The sequence below is a fragment of the Lepidochelys olivacea genome, assembly GCF_965140295.1.
Source record: "Lepidochelys olivacea isolate rLepOli2 genome assembly, chromosome: 2".
Taxonomy (NCBI): Eukaryota; Metazoa; Chordata; order Testudines; family Cheloniidae; genus Lepidochelys; species Lepidochelys olivacea.
Genome location: NC_140412.1, coordinates 36560978 through 36576443, shown reverse-complemented (window position 1 = coordinate 36576443; position 15466 = coordinate 36560978). Strand labels below are relative to the sequence as shown.

General features: G+C 36.3%; 1 protein-coding gene across 3 annotated transcripts in view; it reads left to right on the top strand.

Moving 5' to 3' along the window:
• Positions 1 to 15466, top strand: part of RIMS2 (regulating synaptic membrane exocytosis 2) — a gene marked incomplete at its 5' end in the record, with an annotated part of 744128 nt that overhangs the window by 559104 nt on the left and 169558 nt on the right. For all 3 annotated transcript variants that reach the window (XM_084618867.1, XM_084618865.1, XM_084618864.1), the window contains 2 exons: positions 1549 to 1728; positions 2827 to 2936. In XM_084618867.1, coding sequence (XP_084474993.1) covers positions 1549 to 1728; positions 2827 to 2936 — 290 coding nt within the window. The remainder of the gene's footprint in view (positions 1 to 1548; positions 1729 to 2826; positions 2937 to 15466) is intronic.

Genomic DNA, 15466 nt, shown 5'->3' with positions numbered 1-15466 from the left:
ATTGTGGTGTGTTTGTTTGTTAGGAGCTTTAGAAGTAGGGTAATGGTGGCTGGCATTATTCTAGACCTGTCTGGGGGAATTTCATTTTGTTTTCTACGAATCCAATTACTACCTCCTGGAAGGCATGAACAGACATTCATTTTAATGACTCTTTTATCAAAGCACTCAGCAAAGTTAGCAGCCCTAGAGAAAACTTTGCTCTGTCTCAGTACAGTCTTTTATAAAAATAATGCAGTTAATACCGTAAGACTCTTCATAATGAGGCTGCCTGCAGTGTCTCTCTCTGTTTAAAATATTAATTAAAACTTGACTTTTTGTTACATTTAATCACCATCCAGTCACTCTTCTTATTAACCAACCAACCAACCAACCAACAAACTAACCACACACTCTTATTAACCAACTTCATTGTAAAATACAGGACTTAGCTATAGGAAAAGCCTTAAAAGGTACTATTAGGTTAAGAGTTTGTAATTCTGTGGAGATTCCATTAACTCCATTGGAGGTGTGAGGTACAAATTATTACAGAATCAGCCCAACTAATATGTACAACTTAGTTTTAAAATTTAAAATGGATGTGTATATTTAAGGAAGTTGCTAGCCATCTTTCCCTCTTTGTATTTCTGTTTGCAAGCAAAAGGATCAGACTATGACCTGAGATAGAAAAGTACCGCAGAAATCCAATAATTATTTCAGAACAAATGAAGCTGAACCCCACAAATTATTTTGCACTATATCTTAATTTAGTCAGTTGTTTTGGAACCTCTTATTTTCCTCTGCCCATCTTTTTCCTTTCACATCTCAGTGTTTTCCCCTTTCTGTCATTACATTGGCACCATACATTAGATCAAGAAAACAAGAAGCTAACTTTTATCAGAGACAAATCTTGTGTTCCCCTGTGGGTCATCTGAATGTGTACTGTGCTAGTGGTACTAGAGTTCTCTATTAACCAGAACATCGAGTACTCTAACTGTATGAGCCATTCTTAATGCATGGCGTATTATATATTGTCCTTTGTTTCTAAAGTTGAATCTTACAGCTGACGTCAACGTACTGTAATTAGATCAGATATAGCTTGTAAATATTTACTATGGACCTTATCCTGCAAACCCTTGTTCATATGAGTAGTGCTAATGAAGTTAATGTAATTGGTAAGAACTACTTATATGAGTGAGAATGCAGAACCAGACAACTTATTAACACCAACTAGGTTTAATATTCTCTAATCAAATTGATTTTTCCTTCAATGTTTGGTGTATTGATGTAGTTGGTTAACAAAATGGTTTTACTGAGAAATTGCTTGGAAACAGATTATAGCATGGGAAGTCATTATTGAGACACAGAAAACATTTTAGCCTATTTATCCAGAGTTTTGCATAAGAGACTGCATACATCTATAAATACTGTATGTTATCAAGAAGCGAACTCAGAAAAGTTACCAAAATGTATTTAACAATGATTTTTCTCCAAATCAATACCAAACAGCATATTTTATAACTAACAGAACAGTTAAAGGTCAACTGAGCTGCTTTTTGACTAACATTACAGGAATTGTGAAGCAGCAGATAGACAGCCATATCAAAGATCCAGATCAACAGAACAGCGTCCTGTGCTAGAGCGGACCAACTCCCGCTCCCGATCCACAGAGCGTCCTGACTCAAACCTCATGAGGTCGATGCCTTCATTAATGACTGGAAGATCTGCCCCTCCTTCACCTGCCTTATCGAGGTGAAACAGACAAATCAATCAGACTAATTACTTTTGCCCCACCAACTCACATTTTATTTTCCCAGTAGCTAATTGGTATCGCCTTCCATCTTTGGCTGATCACTAGTAGCAGTAGATACTAACCCTGTCAGTGCCAACACACTATTTATATTCTATTGTGGATATAATGGTGTGGCTGCCATTGTAATTTGTTTACTAACGTATTTAACTACATTTGTTTTGTGATTTCTCATTTATCAGGAATCCTGGGAGATTTCCCACATAAAGCACCTCATAACTATCATGTTCTTCTCTTACAGAATGAGAATTTTTTGTGTGTTCATCAGACATCGCTTATGGAACAACCATCATAACATCAAATGAAACTATTTTTTTTTAAAAAAAGTTTCTTTAAATGGATTGTACTAACGTTGTGTATTAACCACTGTTTTCTCTGACTACATTTTACTGTGCCATAGTCTGTATAGTTCCTGTTAAAGTACATTATATTACTACTGATGCAGAATTTTACCAATTTATGTAAACTCCCTTTAGTGCAACTACAGTAAAGAAGGTATGAGTATATGTGGAGCCAATTTGGCCGAGTAGGAAGTTGAATGAAACATCACCTTATTTTAGGATTGTAGAATATATTTCTTGGCTTTCCGATAGTGAAAGCTAATTATATCAAGAATCAATTCCTGATGTCATTTCTCACTATTTTACTTCATTTTTACTTAGTCAGAAAAGCTTAACTGAATATAAATGGAATAAGGATCTTAGCATGTAGCCCCTAGATGGTTTTGTATGTATGCGTGTATTTAATAAAAGAGCACACACACATACATGAATACATGCACACAGAAAATATGTGGAGTCAGCTACGCAAACATATTACATGTCAATATTTAGCCTTATTTTGGCTTTTTTCTTTAGCTAGAGTTTTCTCTGTTTAATTGTTAACTAGTCCTTCTGTGAAAAAAGACAGCAGTACCACTACAGTACCTCAAGGCTTCTAAGCGCACCAAAATTTTCTTAGTCATTGTGTTAGCTCTGTAGGTATCAAAGGATGAATGTGACTTTTAAAGGGCATGTTTTGTTTTGATGTGTGTTCTGTAGGTCACATCCTCGAACTGGGTCTGTCCAAACAAGCCCATCAAGTACTCCAGTAGCAGGACGAAGGGGCAGGCAGTTACCACAGCTCCCACCAAAGGGGACATTGGAAAGAAGTAAGTGTTATTTTTTATGTGACTTCAGAATTGTTTGTGGATTGCTAAAATGAAGGAGGTTATTATTTATTAATAATGGTTATTATTTATTCCTTGAAATTAGAACCTAAAGGTCTTGAGTTTTTCCTGTGTCAAACCAGTATTTGCTAATAGTTTTGTGTTTTGTACCATCCGCCATTTCTTTCAAAATCTGACTAACATCTACTGCCACTTGAATTAAACTAATCTATATCATCAAAACAATTCAATAAACAGAGACCAAAGTGGACTATGCATTGACTCAATTCTGTTCCCATTGAAGTCGATGGGCATTTTGCACTGACTTCAACAGGAGCAGAAGGTCCTGTATCAGTTGCTTAGCATTTTATTGATAAAACTATGGTGTAATGAATGTGTTTCATAAAATGTCCAATTCTGAAAGGTTCAGAGTGCCCACTGTCTTCCCTGGGTGTTGAGAATGTAGCATCCTTTTTAGGATCAGGATCAATGTGTGGTAGAATAGTAGCACAAAGCTCCTATGCTAACAACAATAAAGGAAAAAATCTCACAAGTACAAAGGATGATTAGCTCATGCATAAGTATAGATATCACTCTTGACACAGAAGTAACAAGAAAAAAGGGCATCGTCTTTAACAACAAAAATAAATACCAGCAAGATGCTTGGTGATGCATATTTTATGGATACTGTCAATACTGTTCCTTTGAATGCCTCATGAAAGCGTTGTTCAGTAGACAAGACATTTTCAGGAAACTTCAAAATCATAGGAATAAAACTACATTTTTGGTATCAAATATATTTTCAGCTTTTCTGTTGATAGTATATAAACATGCTTTGCAAAATCAGTCTAAATGCCCATGTGCTCTCTTTTTTTTCTTCCCTTATGAAGATGTATGTTATACCTTTTGTAAAAGTGCTGTTGTTTTTAAACCCTATTCTTTGGTTCCCTTTTTTGTTTTATTTTTATTCTCCCTAGACAATGGAGACAAGGAGATAGAACCTTATGAAGGTCTGTACATAAAGGAGGGTTTGTTTTCTGCTTGAAAGTCTTTTTGGGAGGCTGTATAAGCAAAAATAAACCCAAATGCAATTGATGTTACTTAATTGCATAGACTTTTATTAGGTCAGTGGAAGAATTTTTGTGATAATTATTCACTCATGTATTTTTCCCCATTTGTAGTTCATAAATTGTACAGTGGTCAGCCCTAAAAATGTAGAATTTTTGTTTAGATAACTACCTAAATATGGCCCCAACTGAGCAAAGTAATTAAGCATGTGCCGAACTTTAAGCACATAAGTAGTTACATTGCATTAAATGAGACCACTTCATGTGCTTAAAGTTAGACACATGCTTTAGTACCTTACAGAATTAGACTGTATATAATTCCATAGATATATGATTCCTCAGACTGTATATTTCCTAGAAATATTTAGGCCCTGATCCTGCACAAACTTTCATGAGTTGTCCTACTGAAGTAAGTTGGACTATCATGTGCATGAAGTTAAACACATGTATTACTGTTTGCAGCATCAAGACCTTAGGTGTGTATTTAAATTTAAGCACTACAGTAGTACCATTAATTTCAATTGGGCTTCTCAGCATGCTTAATGTTAAGCCTGTACATACATCTTTATGGGATTGGAGCATTAGTGTTCACTACAAGTACACATGTAACATTAATTTGTTGTCTAAAGCAATTACTGGATTTTAAGTCACACCCATTGGACCGAGAAGTAAAAATTCCCTGAATCAAGGTAGACTTAAAACAAAAAGCGGTAAGATTTTTCCTAAAAATTAATCTCCCCACAGAAATGAAAAATATTTCAATGCCAGTTTTGATACTCAATTTGCTTCATGGCAAACATGAAGATATCAATTGCAGTCCTTTTTTACGTCACTGAGGATCTATACGTATCTGTCTCAACAGACTTTTTATTTAGTGTTTATGGTGTTTATTTCAGTTTTGGAATCAGACTCTCCAGATCATTACCCTAGTGTGTACTTTTCTGCAGTGTCTTTTGCGTTGTGAAAATGTTTATATCACAGTTAAATATAGTCTAGCTATGCCAGGAAATAATATACTAACATGACTTCTGTGCCATTGTTCATTATGTTTGTATATTCTATCCTTTTTCCCTACCCTTTGTCTGTGTTATCTATTTAGATTGTAAGCTTTTGTGGCTGAGACTGGCTATTACTCTGAGTTTGTACAGGGCCTACCACAATGGGGCCCTGTACTCAGTCAGTTCCTAGGCACTACCATGATAAATACATTTTTAAAGATTGTAATATTTGTTTATGAGATATCTAGAGTTGTTGGCTGTCCTGATGTTGCATGAGACACTACACTGATGGTTTCAAAGAATGAAGTGGTATTTTGTTATTACTGAATATCAATCTAAAAATTAGATTTTTCTGAAGATTTGGGTTACAGAGAACTGTAAAGTACATAGATATTGGAGTTCAATATATAATCAAAGTATAATCATATGTTCAGGCCTCAGTGGCTCGACCTATGGCATTTTAAATTTTGTATATATATTTTTTCTATAATATGTGAAGAAAAAGTACAAATGTAATTAAAGAGAATATGTAGAATAAATATAAATATTTTACTTTTATATACCCTAGCTTATCTGCCATAACCTGCAGCTATGTAATCTTTGTCTCAATATTCTACACAGTTTTTTTCATGTGGTAATTCAGGAGCCAGTTAACTCCATTTTGTAACTCATTTTATGCAGTTACTGGTAAGTAATCTCTGACAGCAACTCAATGAAATTATGATTACTATGCTGTCATTCTGTGTAGCTTGATTGCAAAGGAAGATTGCATTTTACAGAAAAAATTTATATAATTTTAAGAATGTGGATTATGTCCCAAAATATTGCTGTTGTTACAACAACAAAAAAAGCATGCAAGATTCTGACTGAAAACCAGTGGAACCCAGAACATTGACCACAATGGAAGAGTTATTTAATTAATAAATAATTTAAAAAACTGAGTAGAACATTGAGGCAATGAGAACAGCATTAAAGGCAATAGCAAGTAAAACTGAAAGTTGTCAGGCATTCTGCAGATTATTATTTATCATTATGAGTAGCGCGATAGTATGCAGAGACCCCAGTCAGGCTCAGCTGCTCATGCTAGGCATTGTACTAACACATGCTAAGAAATGGTCTGTAAGAGTGATGTAAATGTGGGCAACAAAGAGGGCAAAGTTTCCCATGATTTAAAGAAAATGACTGCAAAATATAGGATTGAGTACTGTATGTGGAATATGCTGTATTATATAACTTTCTTGCATTTTAAAAACCAACATTTTAGCTTGGACCAGTTGAAGTTCAGATGTTAATGTAACAAAAGAGATAATTAAAAAATTATCAAAGGATTACAAACAGGAGTTAGTCCATGTCATCTCTGTATTGTATTAGAAGGAAAAAGGTTTAAAAATAACATGATCTGTTGACCCTTAGTGACATGAATAATCTGTACTTATTTCAGGGTCAGACACTTATTACACATGTCTGAAGAGAAACAGTAAAATGCTGTGATTCTAGGAGGGAACAAATGAGCTATTCACAGCTCCCCAATCTGGGTCCCCTTTTGTTGTAGCTGAGTACTCAGCTTTTAGTGTAACAGCATGAAAGCTTGCTTTAAACTATGGTGACTGCTTGTGGCGGCAAGGGGCCGATCCATTCTCAAGGGCATAGTAGGGAATCCACAGTTGGCTAGATCTGCCACATTTATGACCTCTTTGTGTCGATGAACCAGTACGAAAGTGGTGTACTGCAGTGAAGTGTCTGGCTCTAGAAGGTGGTTGGTTTGTTTGTGTGTGTGCTTTTTAAGTATATAATTATTTCAAGGACATTTTCAGACCAGAAAACACTTATTTTTTATGTTGGATCCTGCATATGGTATAGTACTTCTTAGAGGCTTGGAGAATCTTTTTCTTTCTTTCTTTCTTTCTTTCTTTCTTTCTTTCTTTCTTTCTTTCTTTCTTTCTTTCTTTCTTTCTTTCTTTCTTTCTCATTTTTTAGCAATATTTTCAATATTTTGTTCTGGGCTTTAGCTGTACAACTCCTTTTAGCATTAAGTGGAGCTACACAGCTAAAACTGTGTACTGAGCTGAAACTACACCTCCTACAATTTTATAACGGTGTTAGAGACATCAAAAACTTATTACCAGTGAATGTTTATAACTATTGCTAATCTAATAGGAGGAAAATAAGAGGTTTTTACTTTATATGTTGCTGAAATGCAAGTCTTGGTCCTACTTGGCTTTAAGAACAAGGCTAAATTCAGTAACTGCCTGCAGTCTATATTTTAAATATGAACCCCATGAAATTACTCTTAAAACTATTTCAAATATCGGACTTCTTGACTTCCCACATTTTAACCCTATCTACTCCATTTAATTATAACAATAAGACTTTCCACTTCACAAGATTTTGAGCCACTTTGAAGTGATCGATGCTTCACTCATTATTCTCCAAAGAAATCACAAATTATTGATAATCTTCTGTGTTTTAATTTGTAAATAATTGTTTATTAAGATCTATACTATATTGAAATTATAATAGAACTGGTAACATCTGTAGTTAAAGTTGTATAATACTTTCCGTTGTAAGACCCCATTTTCAATTGCTAATAACTTCACCAAACTTTAAGTGTTGGGGCTGAAATTTTCCATGTTTGCTCTCTGTCTCAGCTGACTTGCAAAAACCACCGTCTAACTGTTTCTTTGAAGAGCTCTAACACCTCCATGCTATAGAGCAGGGACTTGAAATTTAGCAGAGGGATAGCGTGAGGCCAATTCCTTTTTCCGTTCTTATGAAAACCCACTCAGATTTGTCCAAGTTCTAAGTCTGTGAGCATCATCCTTTACATGTGTTCAGTATAGCCTTTAGCGTGGCAGTGCTAAAATGTCTGAACGTTCCATGTGCCTTAAACCTTTCCCAGCCCAATATGAGCTCATTTCATGCTGTCATAAATATAAAGGGAAGGGTAAACCCCTTTGAAATCCCTCCTGGCCAGGGGAAAGCTCCTCTCACCTGTAAAGGGTTAAGAAGCTAAAGGTAACCTCGCTGGCACCTGACCAAAATGACCAATGAGGAGACAAGATACTTTCAAAAGCTGGGAGGAGGGAGAGAAACAAAGGGGTTTACCCTTCCCTTTATATTTATGACACATGCCAATTGCACTGAGTATACGCCCATCCTCTACTGAACCTGCTATGTGTTAAGCATAGTGCAAGAACACCAGATGGGAGATGCAATAGATTTAGGCAATCCTCTATCCTAGGGAACTGTACCATAGATTGGGAGTCAGGAGGTGACCTCAGCCTCAGATTCTAGCCTCAGCCCTTTCACTGACAGGGGTTATTTCTGTTAATTTTACAGACGTTATAAGTTATCAAAGCCTTGTATTCCTACTGTAGCATAGCATACCCACCTGTTTTACAGACAGGGTAACTAAGAGGTTGTCCAGCGTCATTTCTGGTAGAACTGGGAGTTCACACAGCATTAAAGAATGAATATACCAAATCTATATGTGTATCTGTGCTGTCTGTAACCATTAGACCACATGACCCTCCAGAGTAGAGGTCTGCTTGGGCCTAAGTTTTTGACTTGGACCCAACTTAGACCCAAGCTCACACAACCTAAGAGGGTCAGGTTGTTTTCTGACCCAATCCGGAGCCTTCCCCCGAACCTGAGTCAGCTCCACAGCTGCCATCTCCTGCCTATGGGGTCAGCTCTCCTCCTCTTGCCCAGGAGGTGGCGAGACAGTGGCTGTGTGCCCTGCTTCCGCTGTCTGCCACATCCTGCTGCGCTGTGCATGCTGTAGAGTGAGAGGTGCTCTGACTCACCAGCACACTGTCTCCAGAGCACACACAACATATCAAGGTGGCGATGGCCTGCAGGGATGGGGCATACAGCTAAGGTGGTGACAGCCCCAAAGGCAGAAGGAGGGAAGCGAATGCAAGCCTCAGACAGTCCATTTGTTTTCCCACCCAAGCCAACCCAAACACTTGTAGTTGGGTTCTTTTGGGTTCAGGGTGGGTTGTAGGCTCTACTCCAGGCTGGGAATTAAACCCTGGATTCCCGATTCCCAGTATTTCTCTGCTATCAATTAGTTGTATAAACTACTGGCAAAGAGTGTGTTGCATTCCCCTGCAGTGTTGCTTACTACTTTAATGTAGTCTCTAGAAGTCTGTGCTGTGAATCCAAAGGTGGTGGGTTCCCTACTGATGACCAGTGATAATCAATATGGGTCCATATGCTGGAATTTCTGGTTTTTCAGTTGCTCTTAAAAATAAGGGTGGGAAAAAGGGGGAAATTACCTATAAAGTTGAAAAATAATTTTAAAAGAACATTAAGGTTGCAAAGTCAAGTACTCAGACATTAGGAAAAAGACATGTTAAGGTTGTCCGTGTAACCTTAATTTGTTTTCCTTGCACATATGAACTGTGATACAGCCTTTAATTACATACCATTCTGCCACCCTGTCTCTCCTTGGAGAAGTCACTTAGGGCTTGTCTACGTATGTAGTTATTTCTGATTAACCATTCTTAATTAACTCCATGTGTGGACATTCTCATTCCACATCGAGTTAATCTGGGATAACGTGCACATCACTGTTGCCCAGTTTACACCGCCCTTACTTCCTTGCACCGGCTACCTTGATTGGCAGAAGCTCAAAGAGGAGAGTAGCTCAGTTATATGCTTCCAGTCTGCTCCTGTGGCAGTGCAACAATGCACTGCCCCTTGCTTGGAGCTTGTGACAGCCACAGCTGAGTCCTGTATTAGTAACCCTGGGTACCAATAACATTCTAGCTCAGTTCTGCAAACTTTTAGTGGAACCAATCTTGTATTTCCATTAACACAGCCATGGCAGATCTAATCCTGCTCCCATTTCAATCAGTTTTTCTACTGACCACAATGTGCTATTAATAATCTGAAATACCATAACTTTATTGTAGAAATCTAGAGAAAAATCTAAGCACCCATCTATTTCCATTTTACTGACACTACTTGTTGTCTAAATATTAATATCAATGGCTTGGTATCAGTAATTTTAAGTTGTGAGTACAAACTAGAAAATCCCAATATCTAGATATTCAGTATACTGGTTAGTTGCACAATATGTTTACAAGTAAAATTATAATAACCCTATGTAGTAGTGGAATCATTAACAAAGAATTAGAAACAGAACATCACACTCAGTGAAGAAGCAAAATACAAATATTTCTTTTAAAATTCTGTGAGAAACTGTCAATAAGTACCAGAAAAAATGCAATGTTAAAAATAAGTAAAAACAAACCAAATCAATTAATTGCATTCAAAAATGTGGGTTTATAGAAGGATAAGTGTCCAACTCAACATGCTTTTTCTCTGTCTACTGTAGTTACTATGGTCACAGATATGTTATATAGGAAGAGTTCTGGTTCTTTTTTTGTATGTACTCTTTGGTACATTAAATAGATCAAATAAGATTTATTTTGTTTATCTTATAATAATGTACCACCTGACGTTGTCTTTACTGAATCTTGTGAACTTTTTCCGATGACAGTAAAATCTACATGTACTTATATTAGCACTTTCATTTTAATTGTAGTTCCTAAATAAAAGTCAATTGGGTTAATGTTTTGTTGAATTCTAGGTTTTCCGAAATTAAGCTAACTTGCTGTTTAAGTTACAAATTGATCATCTTCTTCCTTTTTTTTTTCTTTGCAAGTGACTGAACTTGGGGGAGGGGGACATTATTTTCACATTGCTCTTTGGGGGCATATGCAGGTAACTCTCAAATTCTTACTGATGATTTGCCCACATATTTAAATCAGCTGTTCACTGGTTGGAAGATTGTTGCAAGAAAAAACAAAACAAAACCAGAGTGGATGTTTTACTTTAGATCTTTAAAGCTTATGCTGTGTCTGCTTTTCTCTGCTTCAATAATTATTGTCCGCTTTTATATGCATCACTAAATAATTCAGAAACCACCAGGTCAGGAATATTAAGGGCCACATCCGACCTTCTTTCCTTGCACAAAGCTTGCATTGAACTAAATGAAAGTCATGCATAAAAAAGTAAAACAGGATTTGGTGCTACTAGAATTAGGTACGACCACATACACAAGACGTATTTCACCCTTGATTCACTCAAAAAAAATAATTTGTTCCGAATAGTGAGGAATTGTATATTATGTGTTTGTCATTTATTGTTTATTTGATCAGCTTGTAACGACGTATACATGTTTTTGTCTCACTTTTTTTTTCTGTTTTGCTTATATGAATGCAGAAGGAGATGAAGAAAACAAGCATATTGGAGAGCAGGGTTCAGAGGTTGAGGCAGGTCTGTCTGACCACATCTGCATATCCCCTTTAGATATATATTCCCTATGAGCACATATATTCTCTAGCTAGCTTGGAAATATATTAAAATGCAAAAGCCAGACAGTAATAATTTCATTACATTTAAGTTGAAAGCAAACAAAACCAGTGCATCATGGATTATTTAAAATGCTTACAGGGACACTGTCAAGCATTTCTCAATCAAATGTTGAACATACAAAATTGTTATAATCTTGTCATCTGCATTCTAGAGATCCATTTTCATAAAAATCCTCTGTTCTGTCACCAAGAACAAATCTCACCATTTATTAAATGCATAGTCTTGCAATATTTTTCTTGTGTTGCTGCAGAGTTAGCCATCCAATCATCAGAATAAGCCCAGGTTAATTAACAAGCCCTGTCACAGAACCGTGTTAACATTAGTCACAGTGCTTTTGACAAGCAAGGAAGTAAAGACTTTGTCATATTGCTCTATTGTCCATAAAAAATACAGCTGGGTAGAAAGTACAAAATGAGCAGAGAAGATTGTTATTTTAAGGCTCCTAAGTATGTATTTCAAGCAATGGCCCTGATCCTGCTTGCAAAAAATTTTAGTTGATACAAATGGGAGGTCAAGTATGAGGAGGGCTGAGGGAAATCAGACCCCCTAGAGGCTAAAAAAACAAAATTTGAAACTCTTTTATAATAGACACTGTCCCTTGTAAATCAAATAGAAATGCAAATGGTAAATAATTTTTTTAAAATTGTCCCAAATACTAGTGTGCTCAAAATGTTTAGGATAGCTTATTCTAATAACAGAAAACATGCTTCCTACAGTTACAATAACACATAGAGCTCAAAAGGATTTATTTGGTCGTCTAGCTCTCAAAATTTGCAGCCTTGCTCTCAAAATTCTTCTTTAAAGGAAGAATGTTAAAAAGACATAAATGTATAGTTTCACATATTACAACTTAAGTAGGTCAAAGACAGTTTATCTGTTACAATTTTCAGGTTAAAGCTCATCTCACAAATAATTTGTTCTGTGGGTGTAGTCTTTGACCTACAGCATTTATTTATTTTCAGAGTGGAATTAGTAGAGCAATGTAGTTGTGCCTTTGTGATCATAGACACTTGCTATTTTTATTAAGTTGCACATTTTATATTGTTGTTTTTGTTGTTGTGTCTCTGTATGTGTATTGTGCAGTCATTTGCAGTTTTGTGATAGTTCAAACGTAGTGCATGGATTTGTATTTTCATAGTTTCCACTTTCCTCTGGTGTGCTATGCTTAAGTTGTTCGTGTTATCATTAGTCTTAATTATTAATCATCATTGTCTGTTTTTAATATCATAAAGATTATGAGGAAAAACAACAAAATCCATCGATTAATGGGAGAAAAGGCAAGTTTATAACATAGTGGATTTTGGGGTATCTGGAGATTCATCACTTGTATTTTGTATTGCACATCTCTGTGTTTCTTAGTTATATTAGTTTAAAATAAGTAACTCCATTCATGTTTAGCTTTTATGTTCTGTCTTACTTTCTTGAACCTCTTTTAAAATTATTATCTGTGTGATTTTTAATCTTTCTTGGAACTAGTAGTTCCAACATTTTTGACTCTTATTTATGACACAATACTGAAATTAGAATTTACACCTTCTTAATGTGTAGTTAAGTTAACTATTAGTTATATGTGTAGTTAAGTTAACTAAGTTAACTGCGGAGGAGTCAAGTTTTTCCATCTTGATGCTTTCCATTAGTCCAGATGCACAAGGTCCCAATCTGCTAAATCCGAAGGGACTGAGTAAACTTTATAATAATTTACAGAGTAGACTGCATTGTCATCCAGTTTTTACCAGTCATTTACCTAATCAGGCTATATATTTTGCAAGTTTGGCACATTTTTACTAATCACATTACAGTGAAATCCTCTTAATTGGTACATCCTGGTGGAAATAGGCTCATGCCATTAGACAATCTTCCCAATTATCTCGGCCTCATAGGAATACATTTTTCTTGTAAATACTCACTTCTGTTTCGTGAAAACAAGTATAGTATAAAGCACTCAGACATTCAAACATATAGGTTGACTTAGTCATAATTGGAACAGGAAAGCAGAATGAAGCACCCACAGGGCTTAACAAGATTTTTATACTAGAAAATAGCAATTCATGTTTGTAAATTACTGTGATAGCTTTGAAGACATCATGTGTGCCTTTATCCAGCTTTTAGCGATACTGAAAAATGCATTACATTGACCCTTTTCATCCATTAAGAAGGCTTTCTTTTATCAGAGGGCTGATTAAGGACTAGATAGTGCCCTGTCTTTATGCAGCGGCACAGAAGCAAGAGTAAATATTCCCCTTAACCTCCTTCTCTCCCTACAGCCCATGAAAGGGCTAGCCACAATTTCAAGTCCACAACTTTGGGGAGCCCACAGGCTCCTTCCAAGAACAGGTTGGCAGGGAGGATTACAGTAGGCATTAGTGAGAGCCATGGCACTACCTTCCCCTACGCTGGCTCATTGTGTGCATGTTGTGTGGAGTCTTTTTAGAGGTGGGTAATCAATTATTTCTCTCTCCCCACCCCAGTGCAGCCAGGTTGTCATATTACACACAATGGGGCAGTGTACCTTGCACCAATCTGTTACTGTATACTCCATGCTAAAGCATAATCTAGCCCTGACTGAATTCTACTGTGTAAACTTTATTGATCAGATTCTGTGCTTCAGTGGTAATTACCAGATAGTTCACTGATTATATTGCATTGTAGGGCCAAATCCTGGTCCTATTGAAGTTCTGGGGTTTTTGCCATTGGCTTCAGTAGGACTAGAAATTGGTTCTCATTGATAAAATTTATAGTGTACATAATTTGATTTCAAGCACAATTTGTCTTCGTAAATTGAACTACAAACCTGTCCTTTGCATACTCATATAGATCAAATAGCTTACTCTATAACAGTGAACTGTATATTTAGTATATTGCTAAATTGTATTCAGAATAGTTCACTTTTATGTATTTAGTCATCTGTCTAATGGGACCAGTTTACATTTTGTTTGTGTCGAAAGCTCTTCTTGCACCTCAGAGCTCCTTGCCTCCAAAGCAGCAGAGTTTGTGTCTGATTCTTGGGCCCAAACAGCCGATTCCCAAAAATATTAAGTCCCCCTAGACTCTGTTCCATTCCTGTGTAAATTGTTGCCTTTTCGTTTCTCTTATGTGACGCTGTTGGATAATGGTTTGGGATTCTGAGAGAAGGCTGCTGGTATTGTTCTCCTTTTTTTGTATGTGCTAATAAGGGCTCATAATAGATGACATATTTAGAGCTATGGAACCTGAAAACCTTTCTGTTTTCTCTTCCCTTGTTCTTTATAAAGTTTTACTTAATTTGCATTTGAATGTCTCTGTCAACTTTTACTCTGATATTTGAGCCTTGGGATGGAGTAATATGATATCAATTGGGAAGTATGGTGAGATCTGATATAAATTAAGAGGAATTCACAGAATAGATTTTACAAAAGATTCTGTATTGCATCAGGAAGAGTATCACAAAGTAAACCTCAAAAAATCACATCTCATATAGCCATTAAAATTTTTTAAAGGTATGAGAGTGCAGATACCCACTAGGAAGAGGCTCAACGTAGAGCTCTGAAATGTCACCCACTGTCTCTATGAAATATCTAATACTAATGGAAATCTTTTTATGCCTGTATATGTTTCTTGGGAACGAGAACAAATTTCAGCTCACAGAGTTGCCTACCAATCAATTTATAAGGAAAAGGGGTTTGCTCTGTCATAGAATTTGGTCACTCAAACCACCTCACTGTTTAGCCTTTTTCCAGATCATTCATGAATATGTTGAACAGTACTGGTTCCAGTACAGGGACACCACTATTTACCTCTCTCCATTCTGAAAACTGACCATTTATTCCTACCTCGTGTTTCCTATCTTTTAACCAGTTACTGATCCATAAGAGGACCTTCCCTCTTATCCCATGACAGCTCACTTTGCTTAAAAGCCTTTGGTGAGGACCTTATCAAAGGCTTTCTGAAAGTCGAATTACACTATATCCACTGGATCCCCCACCCCCATCCACATGTTTGTTGACACCCTCAATGAATTCTAATAGATTGGTGAGACATGATTTCCCTTTACATAAGCCATGTTGACTCTTCCCCAACAAATGATGTTCATCTATGTGTCTGA